Here is a 23773-nt window from a genome sequence, read left to right on the forward strand (position 1 = left end):
ACCCGCGACCCTCAGATTACGAGTCACATACCTTAACACGCTTGGCCTTAACGATAAATATATGTTTTATTACAATTTACAGCATTTATTTTGTTTTGGAATCAAACACAAAGCAATAATATGAGTTACCTGTGCTAGCCGTCCCTAATTTATCAGTGTAAGACTAGAAGGAAGGCAGTTAGTCATCACCACCTACCGCCAACCTTTGAGCTACTCTTTTGCCAACGAATAGTGGAATTGATCGTGACATTATAACGCCCCCACAGCTGAAAGGGTGAGCATGCTTGGCGTGACGGGAACTCGTACCCGGGGCCCTCAGATAACGAATCGAGTACCTTAACCTCCTGACCATGCCGGGCCTCTTTAGCGTTATAAGTCTGCAGACAGGCCGATGTGCCATGGGGAGATAGAACTTTATACTAAGTAAAAATTTAGAAGTACAATTTATAGCATAGTACAGTGTATATCAGTTTTTGTCCTTGTCGAAGAAAGATTTGCTTTTCCAAAGCGCTTGGTTATAAGCGTTTTCATTTTCATCGTTATGTTTAGTACGACTATTTACCTCGAGAGGGCGAGCTGTCAGAGTAAGGGACGGGTTTCTGTTGGTGATATACGTAAACTTTTGTTTTTATTATAATATCAATTTGAAACTCCAATAATTAAATTTTATAAATATTTTGAAAGGTATTTTATAGTATGTTAAAAATGTCCTACCGAGATCTTCGAAGTGAGTATAAATACAACTGAGCATTTGAGTACTGTTTACAGAATTATACTTTTTTATGGTTTATGTTATACTGTTTAATTTTATTTTATACTTTGAGTTATTTCTCGTAAAGTTTAATGATTATTAATATTATCAACAAAACTGCATAGTACTAACATTTAGATAACCTTTACTATAAGTAATATGAAGAATTGATACAGCTATACAAATGGCTGTAGTCTTAACTCTTACAGCATGGTATCTGCACAGAACTTTTTTTACATGTTTCGTGTTTTTCGTTTTCTGCAACTTACATAGTAAAACCAATAATATAGACATTAATGTTTAAAAATTCATTGCAGTTTTGTTGTAATTGTAAAAATGTAATAATCTGAAATCCTACAAGGAGGTTATGGCTGATGTATAAAAAATTAAAGAAAAAATATTAGTTGAATAAATCATGAAATGAAAATATTACTTAACAAATTTAATAAAATTCAGTTATGAGAAAGAATATTTAGGACTAAAACTTGAAAGTATTTGTGAAATGAAGATTGCTTTGATGTTGTGTTGGTTAAGTAAAAACTATGTAAGTTAGAAAAGTGTTGGATAATCATGAATTTAATTTGTTGTTGATATGTAATCTAAATACAAAACTTGCTACTTTGATAAGACTGAATTACACCATTTCTGTCTTTACTAGGTTGTGTTCTTGTAAAGTATTTCAGAGATCTTTCTGTTAGATTAAATTATGGTTAGCATGTTTTGTGTGTTATTTAACATGAGTTTGTGTATTTTTAAAATGTATATGTATTTAGATTTTGTATTAATCTGTTTATATTTAATTTTCTTTCAAAAAGAAACTTGTTGTGTGAGTTAGTCATCAAAAAATACACAAATAATTGACTTTAGGAAAGAGAATTAGCTTTATGAGGTATTTGTAGGACTTGTGATATTGGCCTCTGTGTCTGAGATTAAATTTTCCATTGTACTTTTTGTGGGAACAAGTCTTTAACATAATTGATAGAAAAGATCATTTTTGTGACGTAAAACAATTCAAGGTATGTTTGTTGCAGTAGTCAGTTGAAGTAACTACTTGTTTGAAACTTGAATCCTGCTAATTCAGTTGGGTTAGCATTAGTATCAGGACATACTAATTGGGATGTATTATGTGAAGTGTTTGTTTGTTGTACATAACCCCAACTAGAAATTAGTCTCTCCAGTTTGTAGCTTAAAAGAGATTAATTAGAAATAATGAAAAATTTTAATAAACTGTGCACCAGCTTCACAACTTCCTATATATAAATCATTTCATGTGAACAGATAGAGCCAAATAGTATTCTGCATACCTTTAAAATTTTTCTTTTCAGTACAACAACTGTATGGTAACTTTTGTTTGTAACACAAACCACTTGGACATTTTTTATTGGTTGACAAATTTCTAATGACAGTACAACAACCCTATTGATAGTTTTGTTTGATTAAGTAACTTTTTTAAGCTTTGTATTCAGATGTGTAGTTGTTTTATATGTTATGGATGTTTACATTTAAAATAACTGTTTTAAAATGATGCATCATTTTTTAAAAGTTTCTAAATATTTTTTAAACATGTACAGATATTTCTAAAATGTTTTATAAATTATTCTAAGCTATTTTTAACCATTAGGCTTTTTAGTATAAGAAATATAAAGATTTCTAAGTTAATATAACAAAGCCAAAGTAATCAAACTAAGGCCATTGGATTAAATCTAGTCTTAATTTAACAGTGAGCATACTCCGCATTATGCCTTGCTCATAACTACAACAAAAATAACTTTTCAGGCCTCAGTCACTCACAAAGACATTGAGAATACTTCTTGTTAGGCCTCACTCAAATAATTTCGAAAATGCAAACTTTGAGGGTGTTCATTGTTTTCCCTGTTTTACAGACTTTACAGAAATGATGAGGGTATTAGGATATCCCAGAATGGTTTCAATGAAAAATTTCTGTAATCCAAATTTTCCACTTGTAGCTGAAGTTCTTAAATGGTTAGTGAAAAGGTAAGAACTGCTGTTTAAAGTATGTAAAGACTTGTTAGGGTAAGTTTTGTTGTAGTGCTGTCAGAATAGGAAACACTTATTGTGGTTTATCTTAAACTATCTGTTGAATAATGCATGCGTGTTTGTGACTGAGTCTACATTAATTAGTGAAATTTCTGCTTCAAACTCTCTTAAGGGCTATTATTTCCTTTTTAATTATATTTATTTATGTGTATTTTAAAACATTAGATTTAACTTCAGAAGGATGTCTAAGTTTAAGTGTCCTGTTATGTAATATGTAGGTTATATTATCAGACTTAATAGGAAAAAATGAAGTATGTATATCCTTTACGTATCTCTAATTTGTAAAGAAAATAGAACACTTGGAAATATTTTTATTGTGAACAGAAAGAAAAAATCACTAAATGAATATATGAGAGTAGTGTACTGGTATTATTACAAAATTATTATGAACAATTATTTGTGAGAATCACAAAGTTATGATTACTGGCTTGTGCTTATATTCAGTTGGTACATTCTTCAGGTGTAGTTAAAAGGAACACACAACATAGAAGTGCCCTCTAGTGGCACAGCAGACTTCCACCACTAAAAACTGGGTTTTGATACTCATGGTGGGCAGAGCACAGATAGCCCACTGAAGCACTTTTATTTAATGTAAATCTGCATAACTTGAAATTGGAACTTTTAATAATAAATATTATTAATTCTGAAACAGTTCCTCCTTCTAATTTGTCACTTCTAGTAAGGGTATTATAAAATGTAGAATAGACTATACATAAAACATATTTTACTGTTTTTACTACCAGAAAATCTATATTTTTTAACTTTTTTTCACATTGAACCTCACAACATCTGTAGTCACCCCCTTACCTAAAAAATAAAATACATTCAACTCTAAGTATGTTTTGAAACCTAACACAAATTGTCATATCAATGATAAAAGTGCGTGGACCCTTGCTAATGGACAGATACCTTCTTGGTGGTTTTCTCTGTTTTTTCAGCCTTGACTAACTAACAGTCACTTTGTAAGTGTTTGGAGGAAAAGTTGCTGTTTTAAGGTTTTTTGTATGTCAGGTAATGCCCTTGAACATCAGATGGTTAAACTTCCTAAAATCAATACATAATTTTAAATTACCACCCCTTATAGGAACTGACTTCACTCTATAGCATAAGGACTAAAACTATCTTTTATAATTCTTTGTTTTATGACTACTCTGTTACTTGTTAATACCATTTCATGTTTACTTTATTGGTACAGTCACTTTCTCTTGCAAATACTAACTCTTATTTTAATGGTCATTACTTGTGGTTAGTTTCTATATATATTATCCCAGTCAATTTGACATTTGCACATGTCTTAGTAAAACACCTTTTACCTGCACAACCAGTGTCACATGTTTATTCATTACCATTTTATAGATGCTGTTGTTTTATTTACACATTACACAATATATATGACTCATCCAGCATAACTGTTTCATTTATTCAATCTTCTACTTTAGTTTTCTTAACATTTAGTTTCTTTTGTAACCTCAATTAATACTCCTGTTGCCTAATCTAGATGTAGGGTCACCCGAGGGGCCTTCATACTGCTGTGATTCATTACATAGTCAACACAAGCACCACAGTAGTAACACTGTAAACATTGTCTACACAAGCACAGTAGTAACATTGGTAACATTGCCTACACAAGCACCATAGTAGTAACATTGGTAACATTGTCTACACAAGCACCACAGTAGTAACATTGGTAACATAAGCAATATAGTAGTAGCATTAGTAACTTAGACAACACAAGCAATACAGTAGTAACATTGTAAACATTGTCTACACAAGCACCACAGTAGTAACATTGGTAACATTGTCTACACAAGCACCACAGTAGTAACATAAGCAATATAGTAGTAGCATTAGTAACTTAGACAACACAAGCAATACAGTAGTAACATAGAAATCACCTAGCCAAGTAGTGCTACTGTTGGAGTATTCATTCTACCACCTCGTCTTGAGATCCATCTGTTTCCAGACACATATCTTCAAGGCCAGGAGTTCCAGAGTATTTGCATAGAAGACAAGTCTACTCTCTATATCAGTGTTCTCAAATTCCTTGCAGTACACTGAGCAGTGGGTCAAGGTCTGTCTCTCATGAAGGTCAAAATTGCCATGATATTTTCCAATAATTCCATGGTTGTTACCTCAGACTTCTCATCAAAGAGGCACACATTTTCAAAACCTTTGTGTTTGAACGTTGGATCTTCTCTACTGGGCTCATTCTCCTCATATCAGTCTTATAGCATCTCATGTTCAAGGATTGATGAATTTAATTGCATAACACTTGTCTCAACCCAACTGGATTGTTATGATGGAATGTACATTGCATAGCAAGGTTTTTCAATGGGTTAGATTCTCAACTGCAGCTGTTTTGGCTTCCAATACCTCATCCTCCAGGATTAGCAGTAGATCTATTCAGTCAGTTCTGGAAAGGTTTATGTTTGTATGCCTTTCCCCAATTTGACTTTTGCTCCAGGTTCTGACTATGTTCATTCCACTCCTTGTCAAATACTTTTGGTTGCACCATATTGACCATCTCAAAAATTTTTTTGCATTTTCAATATCTGCAGGTATTTCTATCTACCTCTTCTTGTACATGATTTGGGGACCTCCAATAGAAGGTTCTGTGCTTTCAGTTTACCTCCTCTAGGATATGAACATCCATCCATGTGTTTGACTTGCGTGGTGACCTGTGAAGGGAAGGAGAGCATCCTTGTGGTTGAGGCATCCAACCTGAATATGCCACTTTGACCTCAAATTCCTGTAGACAGGCAACCTTGGAGTGGCTTCCCATGTTCATTCAGCTGGTCTTATTTGGCTAGGGTCAACTGAATACCAGTGTTAGATGTTCCCATCAGGTGTTGTGTACACTGTATCTGATGCTGATCATGGATATAGTGCTCATGAAACCCTGGTATTGCTGCAGTGTCCTTGTTTTGCATTGTAGCATATCCCCTCATAAGACTCCATGTGGCACTGAATCTTTCTTTTCACATTATGGATCATCTAAATCCAAATAAAATAATATTGGTGGACACACGTCATGAAGATTGTGAACAGCTGTCTTCACTTCCTTCTTCACCTATACCTCATTTTCTCATACTACATTTTTTGTTAGACAAATCTTTAAGTTAAATGTCTTATATTTTATTCAGAAGGAATGAGAGGGGCTTTCTGGCTCTCTTAAGTCAGTCAAGAAGCTTTGCTTTAGGGACATCCACTCCAAAACACTGAACTCCTTTTGAATTCAAAACCTATTGGGGATATGCCAATTGAGGTTACTCCCTATCCTACTTTGAATTCCTCATGAGTTGTTGTTGAGAGGGATTATAAGAACATTCCTGAGTCAAAGATCCTTGCTGGTTTCTTCATCCAAGGAATTTTTGCAGTGAGACATGTACACTCACAAGGACAGAATTATGCTGCCAACCAATGTTCAAATTTTTATGTTTACATCACCACATCCACCTGCAGCTATCCGAATTGTAAGGTATGGCCATATATTCTAAACCTTCTCAGACATTTTCAATGTCAGGGGTTCAATCACTCAAAGACATCTTGTTATGCTTCTTTTATATATGCTTATAATGATGGGAAAGACCATAATGCCTACAAGTGTGAACTGGACTCTCACTGTGTTAATTGTAGTGGCTTTCACCCACTTTCTATCTTGCCCTAGGTAGGTGGAGAACAAAGAGATAACACATTTCAAAATGTTTCATAACATTTCTTACTCCAATGCTCTGAAGTTATTGTCCTCAAGATCTATCTACACTATATTCCACTGCTTCAGTGGGAGTGCAGATAAATCTATCTATGTCTCCAACAGAGTTATTTTCAAAACTTGTGAAGAGTATTTTGTTCTCTTTGGATAATTGTGTTGACAAGTCCAAGTCTACTTCTATCTCTGTTTACATCATTCCTTCCAGTGGTTACTTGGGTCCATTTACTTTGGCCCCAGCTTCTGCTATACGCTCAGAACCATCTTCTTCGACTCAGAGTTTTGGAACAATTATTCATTCAGAACCCTAGTTGCTGGAATGTACATATACTGACAGAAACCTATCCACTAGAATTAGAGCAGAATCCATGGAGGTAAAAAAAACCTCATTCTAATAAAGGAAAATTGTATGATGATGAACTGAAGAGTTCTCTACCTGAATAAAAAATGGCCACATTGATACAATGGAACAGTGAAAGTTTTCATTTTGATCTTGATGGCATTAAGGCTTTGATTGAATAATATCATCCTGTGTGTCTTTCCTTACAGGAAACACTTCTGAAACCTGTTGATACAGTTACGTTTCAGCAGTTTTCTTTACACCATAATGACATTGTGTGGTGGATGAGTGCATGTAGGGGTGGCACTGCTAGTTGACCAGCATGTACCTGCTCTGTCTTTGCCTCTCAGTACAATCTTGGAAGCTAACCATGTTTGCTGTGGTGCTGATATTGATGGGAGAGTTGTTCTGTATAACATATGCTCTTGGATCACAACCTTTTACTATTCAATACTGGTTCTTATACTTATTTTCATGCAACTAGTCAGTTTTTTACTGCTATTGATCTCTCTGTCTGCTCTCCTTCACTTTTCTCCTACTTTCACAGAGCAGTAATAACTTTCCTGTCATTTTGGGAAGACTGGCTGTGGTTGATGCCACCCAACCTGTATGCCAAAGTGGAAATTGGATCAGGAAAAGCGACTCTCTTTTACTACTCTCTCAGAATTTGATCGTATTGTTGTCTCTATGGCATTAGTAGATGACTACATGTTAGCAGTGACTAATTACATTGTCCAAGTGGTTACTCAGGCTCTACCTAAAACCTCAACATATTTTCCCAGTAGTTTCACCCATAGTGGAGTCCTACCTGCCACCAAGTAGCATGAAGGCTCAAAAAACAGGCCTGAAATACTTTTGTAGGTATCCCACACTTTCAAACCTCATTGCTTTCCAGCAAGCCTGTGCCAATTCTCAGCAAGTAAGAGGTCAAAGCCAGAAAGAGTCTTGGATTAATTTCACATCCAGCATCTCTTCTACCATCAGTTCCAAAATCATATGAGACAAGATTCAGAAGGTTCAATATACTTCCCTCCCCCTTTTGATGACCAGAAAGTTGCGGATGCCTGGAATATCACCAGTATTCTAGACAAGAGCTTTTCTTGTGAGTCCAAAACCTCTTATTTCATCCCCCACCTTGACCATCAAGTCTTAGGGCAAAGCATTTGCCTCTTTCCTTTTGGGCCAATCATCTCTTTGACTGTAATCACCATTTTACACTGGTGGAACTCGTGTTTGCTTTTCAACAGTCTGACAGTACATTAGCAGGACCTCATGATATTTGCAGTGAGATTCTGCACCATCTCTCTCATGCCTCTCTTGCTATTCTTCTGGTTGTTTTTTAACCTGATCTGGCAGGAGAATGTTTTTCTCCTGATGCTTGGCACTGGACTATTGTCCTCCCTTTACTTAAGCCTCAGAAGGATTCCAATACTCCTTCTGACTATCATCCAATTGCTTTGACCAGCTGTCTCTATAAGATCTTGTAGATCTTGTTTGGTTCCTTGAATCAAACAATCTCCTCTTGTCTACCCAATGTGGGTTTCAATGACATAGCTTTACTAAGGAGCAGGGAAGCCTGTCTTAAGTAACAACATCTTGTTTCTGTGTTATTTGACCTTTGAAGGGCTTACAATACAACCTAGAGGTACAGCATTTTGTGAGAATTTCACAACTTTTTAATGGATTAGCAGTTCCAAGTCCATATGAGCTTGATGCTTTTCTTTTTTTTTTCCACAGGAACTTGAAGTTCCTCAGAGAATTCTTATGTTTCACACTTTTCAGTGTGAAGATTAATGCTATCACAGCTTCCTCCTAACATTGCAAATGGGCTCTGTGTCAGTGACTTTCACATGTCTTATCAGTCATTGATCATGAGATGCTGCCAACAAGGTATTTACCCTGATTCTGAGCTTCATTTTGATAATGTTGTTCTTCCCGTGATCACTGATGCAAAATTTTTGGACCTTATCTTTGACCATAAGATGATCTACATTCAACACATCAAGCAGCTATGTGTCAAGTGTACAAGGGCACTGAACATCCTCCACATCCTGTCTTCCATTTCTTGGTGACATTCTATACTAAAGATCTACTGTGTTCTCATTTGATCCAAACTGGACTATGAGTCTATGGTTTATGGTTTTCCAGGACCTTGGCCTTGAAGATGTTGGACCCCATTCACCATCTGGGGGCTTCAGCTCTACATGGAGAACTTTCTGCACTTCTTCAGTGTACAGATTGTACATTGGGTCTCATAACCCTCCTCTTCACCTTTTCTGTTTGTAACTTTCTTTACAGTATGCTTTAAAACTTTTATCCTTACTGCAGTATCCTACCTGTGGTTGTCTTCCTTCCTCAGTGGTCTGTGCTGTTTTGGGATAGATGGTTCTATTGACCTTCTTATCCAGGCACAGTTGGCTGAATTGGGTCTGTTCTTGGATGATGATGTTGTCTCCACTGGTCAGCCAACCCCACCATGGCTTATTAACATCCCCACCTGTAACTATTCTTTGAGTCATCTTGGAAAGGTAGATAATCTTGATTGGAAGTACCATTATTCCCATTCAAACAGGTGGTTCAAAGTCAGGTGATTCTGTGGGCTCTGCTATGGTTTGTTGTAGTTTGGTGGTTGTACATAGGATCCCCTCTACAATTCTGTGTTCACTGTCAAGTTTTATGCCATTTCTTGTGATCATGTACGGTACACCAATTGTACTATTTATATGAACTCTCTTTACTGGCTTTAGTATTCCTTCTGGTCATCATTCTTATACAAAACCACTTGGCCAATTTTTCTATACGTTCTGTTTCTATTTAGTTTTTTCTGGAAACCAGGCCACGTCATTCTGTTTCTATTTAGTTTTTCTGGATACCAGGCCACATTATTCTGTTTCTATTTAGTTTTTCAGTCCACGTCAGTATTCATGGGAATGAACTCACTAACACCATAGCCAAGTCTATGTGCTCTGATGTTATCATTGCAGTGCCTGTCTCATACGTGGACTATGGTCCTGTATTCAAAACTTGGATCTGTGCCAGTTGTCAGTATAAGTAACATGATAAGTTTTTCCAGATCAACTTTCTGTTGCTCTTTGGCTGTTTTGTTTCCATAAGGATCTTAAGGAAGTTTTCCTGGCTATGCTATGCATTGATCACAGTTTTTAATTCATCATTTTTTTTATCTGAGACTGATGCACCAATATGTGGCCTTTGTGACACTGAAGTGGCAATAGCTCACATTTTACTTTCATGTCAGCATCATGACTCTGAACAACAGCACCATTCTAGACATGTTCTTTTCACACTTTTACCCCTGATGCTGGTGATAGTGACGCTTGTTGACCTTATTGTTTTTTAAGGGTTATTAACCTTTTTGTTGCTGTTTACATCTTGTATCCAAATATTGGCCATTCTCTTGTTTTAACTCATTTCTTTTACATATAATAATTTTTTACTCTTTTTTTTTTTTTTTTTACTGGTTGTTTGAGACAGGTAACCTAGTTACTTTGTGCCAATAAATGCCAACCAAGCAATGAAATCTTCACATTAGGCATCTCTGTTGAGAAAATCTCAGTGAGACATTCTCCACCCAGATGGCTGGAAACTCAATCTGTATGATCAGAAGTTGTTTGGTCCTTTACTTGAAATAAGGGATTAACTTCTAAGGTTTTTCCATATTTAATTAAATCTCTCCTTAGATCAACTGTGGCTGTTTATTAACAGAAGTGGTGTACATATTGTCAGTGGTATTTAAACACTCTTCATTCTAAAGTATCTACCATATCCCATTTTATGACTTGGGTATTTGAGAGGAGTCTCTCTTCATCTATGGTGGCTGTATATGAATCATTCGTATCCACTATTTTTTGGTATTACAAGTATTGGAAGATTTTTGAATCCCTTATACTACCAGATGTACTGAAATCCTTTTATATTCTTCAGGCCAGATGACCTTTTAAATAATGGGATTTGGATTTTACAGTTGTTTTACAGGTATTGTCTCATTCTCTTTCTGAGTTCTTAGCTTCATGATCTTTTGTTTTTACCTTTCCTTTAAATTGTATATTTTGTTGTTGGATTGTAGATGTCATTGGTCAGAGTTGTTTGCAATTCATGTGCATCAGATGACTTATCATTCCACATTTGTCTGCTCTACCCTGATAAGTCTTTTCTTCTCAAGATTCAGGCAGCCAGAGAAGGGAAAAGATGCTTTTCATTTTTATGATTGCTGTTATTCTGATCATTTGTTATGTTCTGTCAGGGCTTTCAAGTGTTATGTGGCTCATACTAACTTATTTTGAAATACTAGGAGTCACGCATTCATAGGATTTTTCAGTTTCCTCTGATTTATTTCCCATTACCCTAACAAGGTAACTTCACAGATTGATTCATATAACCTAGGGTGAATTATCGTTACAGAAAGGAATCTCTTGTATGTCACATCTCACCAGATTTGTCATTAGTTATCTGGTTGAATTGTCCGCTGGAAGACATTCATTACTTACATAATCTGGTAGTTTTCTTTTGTGAGGGTTTTCATCTACTCCCTGTAGACATTTTGACCACATATGTTAGACTGCTGGTTGAAATGCATCACTCTGTTGTTGCAGGTTGGAACCTAGTCTAAAGTATATGTCATTCATTGGTCCCAGCCACCAAAATGGCATATAGGTAATATGGAAGACCCCTTAATTAATTCTGTTCCCACTCTCCAGAACCTTGCTCATCTGGTTGGGGCTGGCTTACTTTTATTCTATTTAAACTTTGATACAGGAACAAGGTTCTGGAGAAAGAGCACACCTATTCTGGATGTAGTGTTATTCTTTTACCCTTTATCTTAGTACAAGGAACAAGGTTCTGGAGAAAGAGCACATCTATTCTGGATGTAATGTCATTCTTCCACCCTTTATCTTGGTACAAGGAACAAGGTTCTGGAGAAAGAGCACATCTAGTCTGGATGTTGTGTCATTCTTCCACCCTTTATCTTGATACAGGAACTAGGTTCTGGAGAAAGAGCACACCTATTCTGCATGTAGTGTTATTCTTCCACCCTTTGTCTTCATACAAAGAACAAGATTCTGGAGAAAGAGCACACCTATTATGGATGTAGTGTTATTTTTCCACCCTTTATCTTGATACAGGAACAAGGTTCTGGAGAAAGAGCACACCTATTATGGATGTAGTGTTATTCTTCCACCCTTTATCTTGATAAAAGAACAAGGTTCTGGAGAAAGAGCCCACATATTCTGGAAGTATTATTATTCTTCCATCCTTTTGGTACAAGGAACAAGGTTCTGGAAAAAGACTACATCTATTGTGGGTGTAGTGTCATTCTTCCACCCTTTATCTTGGTAGAAGGAAAAATGTTCTGGAGAAAGAGCACACCTATTTTGGATGTAGTGTTATTCTACCACCCTTTATCTTGGTACAAGGAACAAGGTTCTGGAGAAAGAGCACACCAATTCTGGATGAAGTGTTATTCTTCCACCCTTTGTCTTCGTACAAGGAACAAGGTTCTGGAGAAAGAGCACATCTATTCTGGATGTAGTGTTATTATTCCACCATTTATCTTGGTACAAGGAAGAAGGTTCTGGAGAAACAGCACACCTATTCTGGATGTAATGTCATTCATTCACCATTTATCTTGGTACAAGGAACAAGGTTCTGGAGAAAGAGCACACCTATTTTGGATGTAGTGTTATTCTACCACCCTTTATCTTGGTACAAGGAACAAGGTTCTGGAGAAAGAGCACATCTATTCTGGACGTTGTGACATTCTTCCACCCTTTATCTTGGTCAAAGGAACAAGGTTCTGGAGAAAGAGCACATCTATTCTGGACGTTGTGTCATTCTTCTACCCTTTATCTTGGTCGAAGGAACAAGGTTCTGGAGAAAGAGCACACCTATTCTAAATGTAGTGTTATTTTACCACCCTTTATCTTGGTACGAGGAACAAGGTTCTGGAGAAAGAGCACACCTTTTCTGGATGTAGTGTTATTCTTCCACCCTTTGTCTTCGGACAAAGAACAAGATTCTGGAGAAAGAGCACACCTATTTTGGATGTAGTGTTACTTTTCCACCCTTTATCTTGATACAGGAACAATGTTCTGGAGAAAGAGCACACATTCTGGATGTAGTATTATTCTTCCACTCTTTTGATACAAGGTTCTCAAAAAAGATCACACCTATTCTGGATGTAGTGTCATTCTTCCACCATTTTTCTGGGTACAGGAACAAGATTCTGTAGAAAGAGCACACCTATTCTGGATGTAGTGTTATTCTACCACCATTTATTTTGGTACAGGAACAAGATTCTGGAGAAAGAGCACATCTATTCTGAATGTTGTGTTATTCTTTCACCCTTTATCTTGGTAGAGGAACATAGTTTTGGAGAAAGAGCACACCTATTCTGGATGTAGTGTCATTCTTTCACCCTTTATCTTGGAACAAGGTTCTGGAGAAAGAGCACATCTATTCTTGATGTAGTGTTATTCTTCCACCGTTTATTTTGGTAAAAAGAACAAGCTTGTGTAGAAAAAGCACACCTATTATGGATGAAGTGTTATTCTTTCACCCTTTATCTTGGTAGAAGAACATAGTTCTGGAGAAAGAGCACACCTATTCTGAATGTAGTATCATTCGTCCACAATTTATCTTGGTAGAAGGAACAAGGTTCTGGAAAAAGATCAGACCTATTCTGGATGTAGTGTTATTCTTCCACTCTTTATCTTGATACAGGAACAAGGTTCTGGAGAAAGAGCACACCTATTCTGAATGTAGTGTTATTTTTCCACCTATTATTTTCATGCAGGAACTATGTTTTGGAGAAATAGCAAATTTTTCTGGATGTAATGTCATTCTTCCACCCTTTATCTTGGTACAAGGAACTATGTTCCTGAGACAGAGCACATCTATTCTGGATGTAATGTCATTCTTCCACCCTTTATCTTAGTACAAGGAACAAGGTTCTGGAGAAAGAGCACATCTATTCTGGATGTAATGTCATTCTTCCACCCGTTATCTTGGTACGAGGAACAAAGTTCTGGAGACAGAGCACATCTATTCTGGATGTGTTGTTATTCTTCCACCCTTTAACTTGGTACAAGGAACAAGGTTCTGGAGAAAGAGCACATCTATTCTGGATGTAATGTCATTCTTCCACCCTTTATCTTGGTACAAGGAACTATGTTCCTGAGAAAGAGCACATCTATTCTGGATGTAATGTCATTCTTCCCCCTTTATCTTAGTACAAGGAACAAGGTTCTGGAGAAAGAGCACATCTATTCTGGATGTAATGTCATTCTTCCACCCTTTATCTGGATACAAGGAACAAGATTCTGGTCAAAGAGCACACCTATTCTGGATGTAGTGTTATTCTTCCACCTTTTTTCATGGTACATTTCTCTTCCATATTGGCACATGCCTGCAATAGCCTATGAACCTTCTCATTGTGGGGTTCCAGCTATATTGTCAGTGGTGGTAAGTATGTTTTAGAAGTTAACATTACCAAAAACTGAAAATCTATTTGCAATAATACTTTCCTCTGGCGCTTTTGCCATACCTACGCACTAAGAGGCAGTGTATGTTTCAAAACAGTTATCACCTTATCTGAAAGAAGTGTTTGTATACAGATGGAGGGGAGTATTGAAGTTGGTGGTAAATTCTGAATATTAGGATTTGCTGAGAGAAGTTGAGTTGGTATAAGAGACTGAAGCAAGCATGATCAAATGTTTAGATTGCAAAGAGTTGAATCATTAGAGATCAAGAAATAGCCATAGTGTCAACAAAAATAATTATTATTGGACATGCATTTTCAGTTTAGGAAAATGTTAATTTCGTATATGTAAGTAAGTTTGTATAATGTGTATGGTTATCTATTACTATTGGAAGTTTCACACACGTGATGTGAGGCACGACTACAGCCATAGTATCATAGAAAATAGTGTAGTGTGATGGATGCTCTGAAGTACATCATATACATGTATTTCTTCCAGGTATGATCCCAATGTTGATTTGCCCATGGATATCGACACACAGCAAGATAGAGTGATATTTATAAAGTCAGTTGCTCACTTCATGGTAGGTTTATTTCCAATTACTAGCTACTAATTATTTTGTTGTTTGTGTATTAAGCTATGAAATTAAGCATCAGCATATTAATACAAAATGTCTTTTACTATCAGGCATTATGGCAAGAACCTGTGGAAGAGCTTACTAGTCAATATCCTTGAAACAGGAAATAGTAGTCATTGTCCTTGTAGCAGGATGTAGTAGTCAGTGTCCTTATAACAGGAAATAGTGGAAATTGTCCTTGTAGCAGGAAGTAGTAGTCAGTGTCTTTGTCACATAAATAGTAGTCATTGGCTCTATAACAGGAAAAAAATTAGTCAGTGTCCTTGTCACCAGAAATAGTAGAAATTGTCCTTGTAGCAGGAAGCAGTAGTCAGTGTTCTTGTAACAGGAAATAGTAGTCAGTGTCCTTGTAACAGAAAATAATAGTCAGTGTCTTTGTAACAGGAAATAGTAGTCAGTGTCTTTGTAACAGGAAATAGTAGTCAGTGTTTTTGTAGCAGGAAGTAGTAGTCAGTGTCCTTGTAACAGGAAATAGTAGTCATTGTCCTTGTAACAGGAAATAGTAGTCATTGTCCTTGTACCAGGAAATAGTAGTCATTGTCCTTATAACAGAAAATAGCAGTCAGTGTCTTTGTAACATAAATAGTAGTCAGTGTCTTTGTAACATAAATAGTAGTCATTGGCTCTATAACAGGAAAAAAATTGTAACCAGAAATAGTAAAAATTGTCCTTGTAGCAGGAAGCAGTAGTCAGTGTCCTTGTAACAGAAAATAGTAGTCAGTGTCTTTGTAACAGGATATAGTAGTCAGTGTCTTTGTAACAGGAAATAGTAGTCAGTGTCTTTGTAGCAGGAAGTAGTAGTCAGTGTCCTTGTAACAGAAAATAGTAGTCAGTGTCCTTGTAACAGAAAATAGTAGTCAGTGTTCTTGTAGCAGGATGTAGTAGTCAGTGTTCTTGTAACAGGAAATAGTAGTCATTGTCCTTGTGGCAGGATGTAGTAGTCAGTGTCCTTGTAACAGAAAATAATAGTCAGTGTTTTTGTAACAGGAAATAGTAGTCAGTGTCTTTGTAACAGGAAATAGTAGTCAGTGTTCTTGTAGCAGGAAATAGTCATTGTCCTTGTAGCACAAAATAGTAGTCAGTGGCCTTGTAACAGGAAGTAGTAGTCAGTGTTCTTGTAGCAGGATGTAGTAGTCAGTGTTCTTGTAACAGGAAATAGTAGTCATTGTCCTTGTGGCAGGATGTAGTAGTCAGTGTCCTTGTAACAGAAAATAATAGTCAGTGTTTTTGTAACAGGAAATAGTAGTCAGTGTCTTTGTAGCACGAAGTAGTAGTCAGTGTCCTTGTAACAGGAAATAGTAGTTAGTGTCCTTGTAACAGGAAATAGTAGTCAGTGTTCTTGTAGCAGGAAATAGTCATTGTCCTTGTAGAACAAAATAGTAGTCAGTGGCCTTGTAACAGGAAGTAGTAGTCAGTGGCCTTGTAACAGGAAATAGTAGTCAGTGTTCTTGTAGCAGGAAATAGTAGTCATTGTCCTTGCAGCAGGAAATAGTAGTCAGTGCCCTTGTAGCACAAAATAGTAGTCAGTGGCCTTGTAACAGGAAGTAGTAGTCAGTGGCCTTGTAACAGGAAATAGTAGTCAGTGTTCTTGTAGCAGGAAATAGTAGTCAGTGCCCTTGTAGCACAAAATAGTAGTCAGTGGCCTTGTAACAGGAAATAGTAGTCAGTGGCCTTGTAACAGGTATATGTAATTACATCGTTTATATTAATTACTAGATATCAGTCATTAGATAATTCTATGTTCTATCTACTCTGATGATACTGAATCTCTTCTCTTCATGGCTATGGTGGGTATTGGAAAAGGTTTTTTGATAAGTTGAAAGAGTGATTAGCCCTCCACTCATCAGCTCATCATCAGGAAACTTTTCTGTTGAAAGAGTGATTAGCCCTCCACTCATCAGCTCATCATCAGGAAACTTTTCTGTTGAAAGAGTGATTAGCCCTCCACTCATCAGCTCATCATCAGGAAACTTTTCTGTTGAAAGAGTGATTAGCCCTCCACTCATCAGCTCATCATCAGGAAAATTTTCTGTTGAAAGAGTGATTAGCCCTCCACTCATCAGCTCATCATCAGGAAAATTTTCTGTTGAAAGAGTGATTAGCCCTCCACTCATCAGCTCATCATCAGGAAACTTTTCTGTTGAAAGAGTGATTAGCCCTCCACTCATCAGCTCATCATCAGGAAACTTTTCTGTTGAAAGAGTGATTAGCCTCCTCCACTCATCAGCTCATCATCAGGAAAATTTTCTGTTGAAAGAGTGATTAGCCCTCACTCATCAGCTCATCATCAGGAAACTTTTCTGTTGAAAGAGTGATTAGCCCTCCACTCATCAGCTCATCATCAGGAAACTTTTCTGTTGAAAGAGTGATTAGCCCTCCACTCATCAGCTCATCATCAGGAAACTTTTCTGTTGAAAGAGTGATTAGCCCTCCACTCATCAGCTCATCATCAGGAAACTTTTCTGTTGAAAGAGTGATTAGCCCTCCACTCATCAGCTCATCATCAGGAAAATTTTCTGTTTCACATGTGAAAATGTGTACTGCAAAACTGAATAAGTTATTAGAGTAGAATTTTCATAAAAATGATTTTATTAGCAGAGCATCACTCACTTAATAATACTCATTACATCTTCAGATAAATATAGATGTAAAACTCCTGTTGGTTTGGTCGTACCTTTCCAATATATAGTTAATACAAATGTAAAAACTGTTGGTTAAGTCGTACCTTTCCAGTGTATAGATAATACTTATATAAAACTGTTGGTTAAGTCATACCTTTCCAGTGTATAGATAATACTTATATAAAACTGTTGGTTAAGTCATACCTTTCCAGTGTATAGATAATACTTATATAAAACTGTTGGTAAGATCATACCTTTCCAGTGTATAGATAATACATATATAAAACTGTTGGTTAGATCATACCCTTCCAGTATATAGTTAATACAGATGTAAAACTGTTGGTCAGTTCATACCATTCTAGTATATAGATAATACAGATGTAAAACTGTTGGTTAGGTCATACCATTCCAGTATAAAGTTAATACAGATGTAAAACTGTCGGTTAGGTCATACCTTTTCACTGTATAGTTAATACAGATGCAAAATTGTCATTTTGGTCATATCTTTCCACTGTATAGTTAATACAGATGCAAAATTGTCATTTTGGTCATATCTTTCCACTGTATAGTTAATACAGATGCAAAATTGTCATTTTGGTCATATCTTTCCACTGTATAGTTAATACAGATGCAAAATTATCATTTTGGTTATATTTCTCCACTGTATAGTTAATACAGATGCAAAATTGTCATTTTGGTCATATCTTTCCACTGTATAGTTAATACAGATGCAAAATTGTCATTTTGGTCGTATCTTTCCACTGTATAGTTAATACAGATGCAAAATTGTCATTTTGGTCATATTTTTCCACTGTATAGTTAATACAGATGCAAAATTGTCATTTTGGTCATATCTTTCCACTGTATAGTTAATACAGATGCAAAATTGTCATTTTGGTCGTATCTTTCCACTGTATAGTTAATACAGATGCAAAATTGTCATTTTGGTCATATTTTTCCACTGTATAGTTAATACAGATGCAAAATTGTCATTTTGGTTATATCTTTCCACTGTATAGTTAATACAGATGCAAAATTGTCATTTTGGTCATATCTTTCCAGTATATAGTTAATTCAGCTGTAAAATTGTAGTTTTTGTTGTACTTTTCAAGTACATAGTTAATACAGATGTAAAATTGTTGGTTAGGTCTACCTTTCTAGTACATAGTTCATGCAGATGTAAAACTGTTTGTTAGGTTGTACCTTTCTAGTATATAGTTAATAGAGATGTGAAATTTTCAGTTAGGTTGTATCTTTCTAGTATGTAGTTAATACAGGTGTAAAACTGTTGGTTAGGTCATATCATTCCAGTGTATAGTTAATACAAATGTAAAACTTTGTTAGGTAATACCTTTACAGGACATTGGACAGATATTTACCAAGAGAAAACATTGGTGACAGTGGTCAAAGAGTTTATCATTTTTAGAAGATTCACCAGTGAACTGTTATGTAGTTTCTAAGGGTTGTTTTTGTTGTGATTTGTTATTGCAATCAGTGGTCTTCAAGAAGATAAATATTTAAAAAGCCCTGTGTTTTCAGACCACGTTGAAACTGAAACTGTCACCATATTTGATCTGTAGATCCAAATTTCAGTAAATTTGAAAACATATTGTATGCCCCTCATTACAAAGATAAGTGTTCAGTTTTAGTTGTTATTACCTGTGTAACTGTTGTGGTACATGAAGTTAACAGTACCGAAAATGTATAATTATAGTTTGTGATGTTTACTATGGTTCATCACAACAATCTAAATTAATTGCATGGTTACATCCAGCTAGCATTCACATGTTATTGAAGCAGGTTAATTTTTAAAAGTTACTAAGGGTGTTTATTTACAACAGAAGCCCTTGTAATTCATACTTTATCGATATGTTCCTGTCACTCCTTGTGCTTGTTGTAGAGTAAAACACTAAAACTTTAGCTGGTATCAAATTTCATGGAAACCTTAAGATGTAAGCAATAAATGAAAACGTAGTGGCTGACAAATTAAGTATTAAAGTAAAGAAGGTGTTACTGTTTAGTGTGATGACATTGTAGGTCATGTTTTACACTACTTCAGTTAACATGGGAATGTAACGACACCGTGTAATGATTACTATTCATGTTATTGACTCATAACATCCTACAAATGTTCTAATTATCCAGATCTTCATCTGTGGTATGAATTTTATAAGAATTTACATACAGAATAACATAGAACTTCACAAGAAAGATGTATCATTGGATTTAAAAATCACACTCTGATGAACATATGTGACAAGAAAAGAAACACAGATCAGTAATCATGTCAGTCTAATATAAGACCACTATCATAAATAATATCAGTAGAACTTGAGCTTTATTTGAGAGTAACATTGTATACTTTTATATATACTTGAGCATATAGGTGGCTGAAACACAGAGGTTGAACATGAGAAAGCTCTATGTGGATGATGGTTACTTGGTTAAAACGTTAACTATACATATCACTACTTACAGCTGACCAAAGCTCAAATAAGATTGAATATGAAAAAACTGTATATGGCTGATGGATACTCAGTTAAGGAGTTAATTAAAATCTCCACACTTCTCTACAATGCAACAAGAACTAAAGATTCAGGAGAAGATGGTATCGATGAAGATGGTTTTTCCAGTTTAAGAGTGGACTTATCTGAAAGGGTATGTATACTACAGCATAACTTATTGTACTGCATCATAGAGTACATATTTTGTGACATTTGTTCTTATTTGTACCATCATTTATTATTTTTAATTGTTAATTAATTAAAAAAACTTAAATGTTTAAGTACATCTGTTTAGCATTTCTAAAAAAGTTGTTTTTTATTAAAGGTCACAGGTTGTACAAACATTTTTCATTTTGAATTCCAGATAATAACTAGACATTTTCATTACCGAAGAATTATGTAAGGATATGTTAATAAAACCCTGGTTATTAACATAAAATTCTGCAACAAGAATTCTGTTCCATTATGGAACTTAAATGAAATTTTCTTTTATTATTATTATCTCTGTGTATGTAGTAACAACTATTATTATCTCTATTAGACCTTAGTTTTTATTTCAGATTTCGTCCGTTTAATTACATCTGTAAAACTGTATAGTTTAAAGTGTGTTTTGTAATACCTAGAATATTAGACGTAGCATCAGTATAAGACATAAATTCTGTGTTTTCTAGTAGCTTCAGTATTAGACATAGCTACTGTGTTTTTTAGTAGCTTCAGTATTAGAAATAGCTACTGTATTTTCTAGTAGCTGGAATATTAGACATAGTTACTGTGTTTTTTGTAGCTACATTATTAGACATAGTTACTGTTTTGTGGTAGTTAGATATTAGACATAGATACTGTGTTTTGTAATAGCTAGATTACTAGACATAGTTACTGTGTTTTGTTGTAGCTACAATATTAGACATATATTACTGTGTTTTGTCGTAGATACAATATTAGACATATGTTACTGTGTTTTGTAATAGCTACAATATCAGACATAGTTACTGTGTTTTGTGGTAGCTACAATATCAGACATAGTTACTGTGTTTTCTGGTAGCTACAATATTAGACATAGTTACTGTGTTTCGTTGTAGTTAGAATATTAAACATAGTTACTGTGTTTTGTGGTAGTTAGAATATTAGACATAGTTACTGTGTTTTGTAGTAGTTAGAATATAAGACACAGCTATTATGTTTTGTAATAGCTAGATTAGTAGACATAGCTACTGTATTTTCTAGTAGCTACAGTATTAGAAATAGCTACTGTGTTTTCTAGTAGCTTCAGTATTAGACATAAATTCTGTGTTTTCTAGTAGCTTCAGTATTAGACATAGCTACTGTGTTTTTTAGTAGCTTCAGTATTAGAAATAGCTACTGTGTTTTCTAGTAGCTGGAATATTAGACATAGTTACTGTGTTTTTTGTAGCTACATTATTAGACATAGTTACTGTTTTGTGGTAGTTAGATATTAGACATAGATACTGTGTTTTGTAATAGCTAGATTACTAGACATAGTTACTGTGTTTTGTTGTAGCTACAATATTAGACATATATTACTGTGTTTTGTCGTAGATACAATATTAGACATATATTACTGTGTTTTGTAATAGCTACAATATCAGACATAGTTACTGTGTTTTGTGGTAGCTACAATATCAGACATAGTTACTGTGTTTTCTGGTAGCTACAATATTAGACATAGTTACTGTGTTTTGTTGTAGTTAGAATATTAAACATAGTTACTGTGTTTTGTGGTAGTTAGAATATTAGACATAGTTACTGTGTTTTGTAGTAGTTAGAATATAAGACACAGTTATTATGTTTTGTAATAGCTAGATTAGTAGACATAGCTACTGTATTTTCTAGTAGCTACAGTATTAGAAATAGCTACTGTGTTTTCTAGTAGCTTCAGTATTAGACATAAATGCTGTGTTTTCTAGTAGCTTCAGTATTAGACATAAATGCTGTGTTTTCTAGTAGCTTCAGTATTATACATATGTACTGTGTTTTCTAGTAGCAACAGTATTAGATATAGCTACTGTTTTCTGTCAGTTAGAATATTAGACATTGTTACTGTGTTTTGTGTTAGTTAGAATATTAGACATAGTTACTGTGTTTTGTAGTAGTTATAATATTAAGCATAGTTACTATTTTGTTGTAATTAGAAAATTAGACATAGTAACTGTGTTTTGTTGTACTTAGAATATTAGACATAGTTACTGTGTTTTGTAGCAGTTAGAATATTAGACATAGTTACTGTGTTTTGTAGCAGTTAGAATATTAGACATAGTTACTGTGTTTTGTAGCAGTTAGAATATTAGACATAGTTACTATGTTTTGTGGTAACTACATTATTAGACATAGTTACTGTGTTTTGTTGTAGCTACATTATTAGACATAGTTACTGTGTTTTATTGTACTTAGAATATTAGACATAGTTACTGTGTTTTGTTGTAGTTAAAATATTAGACATAGTTACAGTGTTTTGTGGTAGATGCAATATTAGACATAGTTACTGTGTTTTGTTGTAGTTAGAATATTAGACATAGTTACTATGTTTTGTTGTAGTTAAAATATTAGACATAGTTACTGTGTTTTGTGGTAATTAGAATATTAGACATAGTTAGTGTGTTTTGGGGTAGTTAGAATATTAGACATAGTTACTGTGTTTTTTAATAGCAAGATTAGTAGACATAGCTACTGTGTTTTGTAACAGCTAGATTAGTAGATATAGCTACTGTGTTTTCTAGTAGCTACAGTATTAGACATAGCTACTGTGTTTTTTTAGTAGCTGTAATATTAGACATAGCTACTGTGTGTTTTAGTAGCTACGGTATTAGGCATAGTTACTGTGTTTTGTGATAGTTAGAATATTAGACATAATTACTGTGTTTTGTGGTAGCTACAATATTAGACGTAGGCACTGTGTTTTGTGGTAGTTAGAATATTAGACATAGTTACTGTGTTTTCTGGTAGCTACAATATTAGACGTAGGCACTGTGTTTTGTGGTAGTTAGAATATTAGACATAGTTACTGTGTTTTGTGGTATCTACAATATTAGACATAGTTACTGTGTTTTGTTGTAGTTATAATATTAGACATAGTTACTATGTTTTGTGGAAGTTTGAATATTAGACATAGTTACTGTGTTTTGTGGTAGTTAGAATTTTAGACATAGATACTGTGTTTTGTTGTAGTTAGAATATTAGACATGGTTACTGTGTTTTATTGTAGTTAGAATATTAGACATAGTTACTGTGTTTTGTGGTAGCTACAATATTAGACATAGTTACTGTGTGTTGTGGTAGCTACAATATTAGACATAGTTACCGTGTTTTGTGGTAGCTACAATATTAGACATAGTTACTGTGTGTTGTGGTAGTTAGAATATTAGACATAGTTACTGTGTTTTGTCGTAGCTACAATATTAGACATAGTTACTGTTTGTTGTGGTAGTGAGAATATTAGACATAGTTACTGTGTGTTGTGGTAGTTTGAATATTAGACATATTTACTGTGTTTTATAGTAGTTAGAATATTAAGCATACTTACTATTTTGTTGTAATTAGAAAATTAGACATAGTAACTGTGTTTTGTTGTACTTAGAATATTAGACATAGTTACTGTGTTTTGTAGCAGTTAGAATATTAGACATAGTTACTGTGTTTTGT

The 23773-nt window shown here is 34.8% G+C and overlaps 1 protein-coding gene across 1 annotated transcript in view; it reads left to right on the forward strand.

The window, feature by feature from the left end:
• Positions 1 to 562: 562 nt before the first annotated feature.
• The window catches only part of LOC143239275 (clusterin-associated protein 1 homolog), a 33282-nt gene continuing 10071 nt past the window's right edge, over positions 563 to 23773 (forward strand). Inside the window, exons 1-4 of the mRNA XM_076480192.1 lie at positions 563 to 727; positions 2635 to 2746; positions 14853 to 14937; positions 20091 to 20270. Of these exons, the coding sequence (XP_076336307.1) occupies positions 697 to 727; positions 2635 to 2746; positions 14853 to 14937; positions 20091 to 20270 (408 nt within the window). The 5' untranslated portion in view covers positions 563 to 696. The remainder of the gene's footprint in view (positions 728 to 2634; positions 2747 to 14852; positions 14938 to 20090; positions 20271 to 23773) is intronic.

This window comes from Tachypleus tridentatus, chromosome 13, assembly GCF_004210375.1.
Source record: "Tachypleus tridentatus isolate NWPU-2018 chromosome 13, ASM421037v1, whole genome shotgun sequence".
NCBI classification, from domain to species: domain Eukaryota; kingdom Metazoa; phylum Arthropoda; class Merostomata; order Xiphosura; family Limulidae; genus Tachypleus; species Tachypleus tridentatus.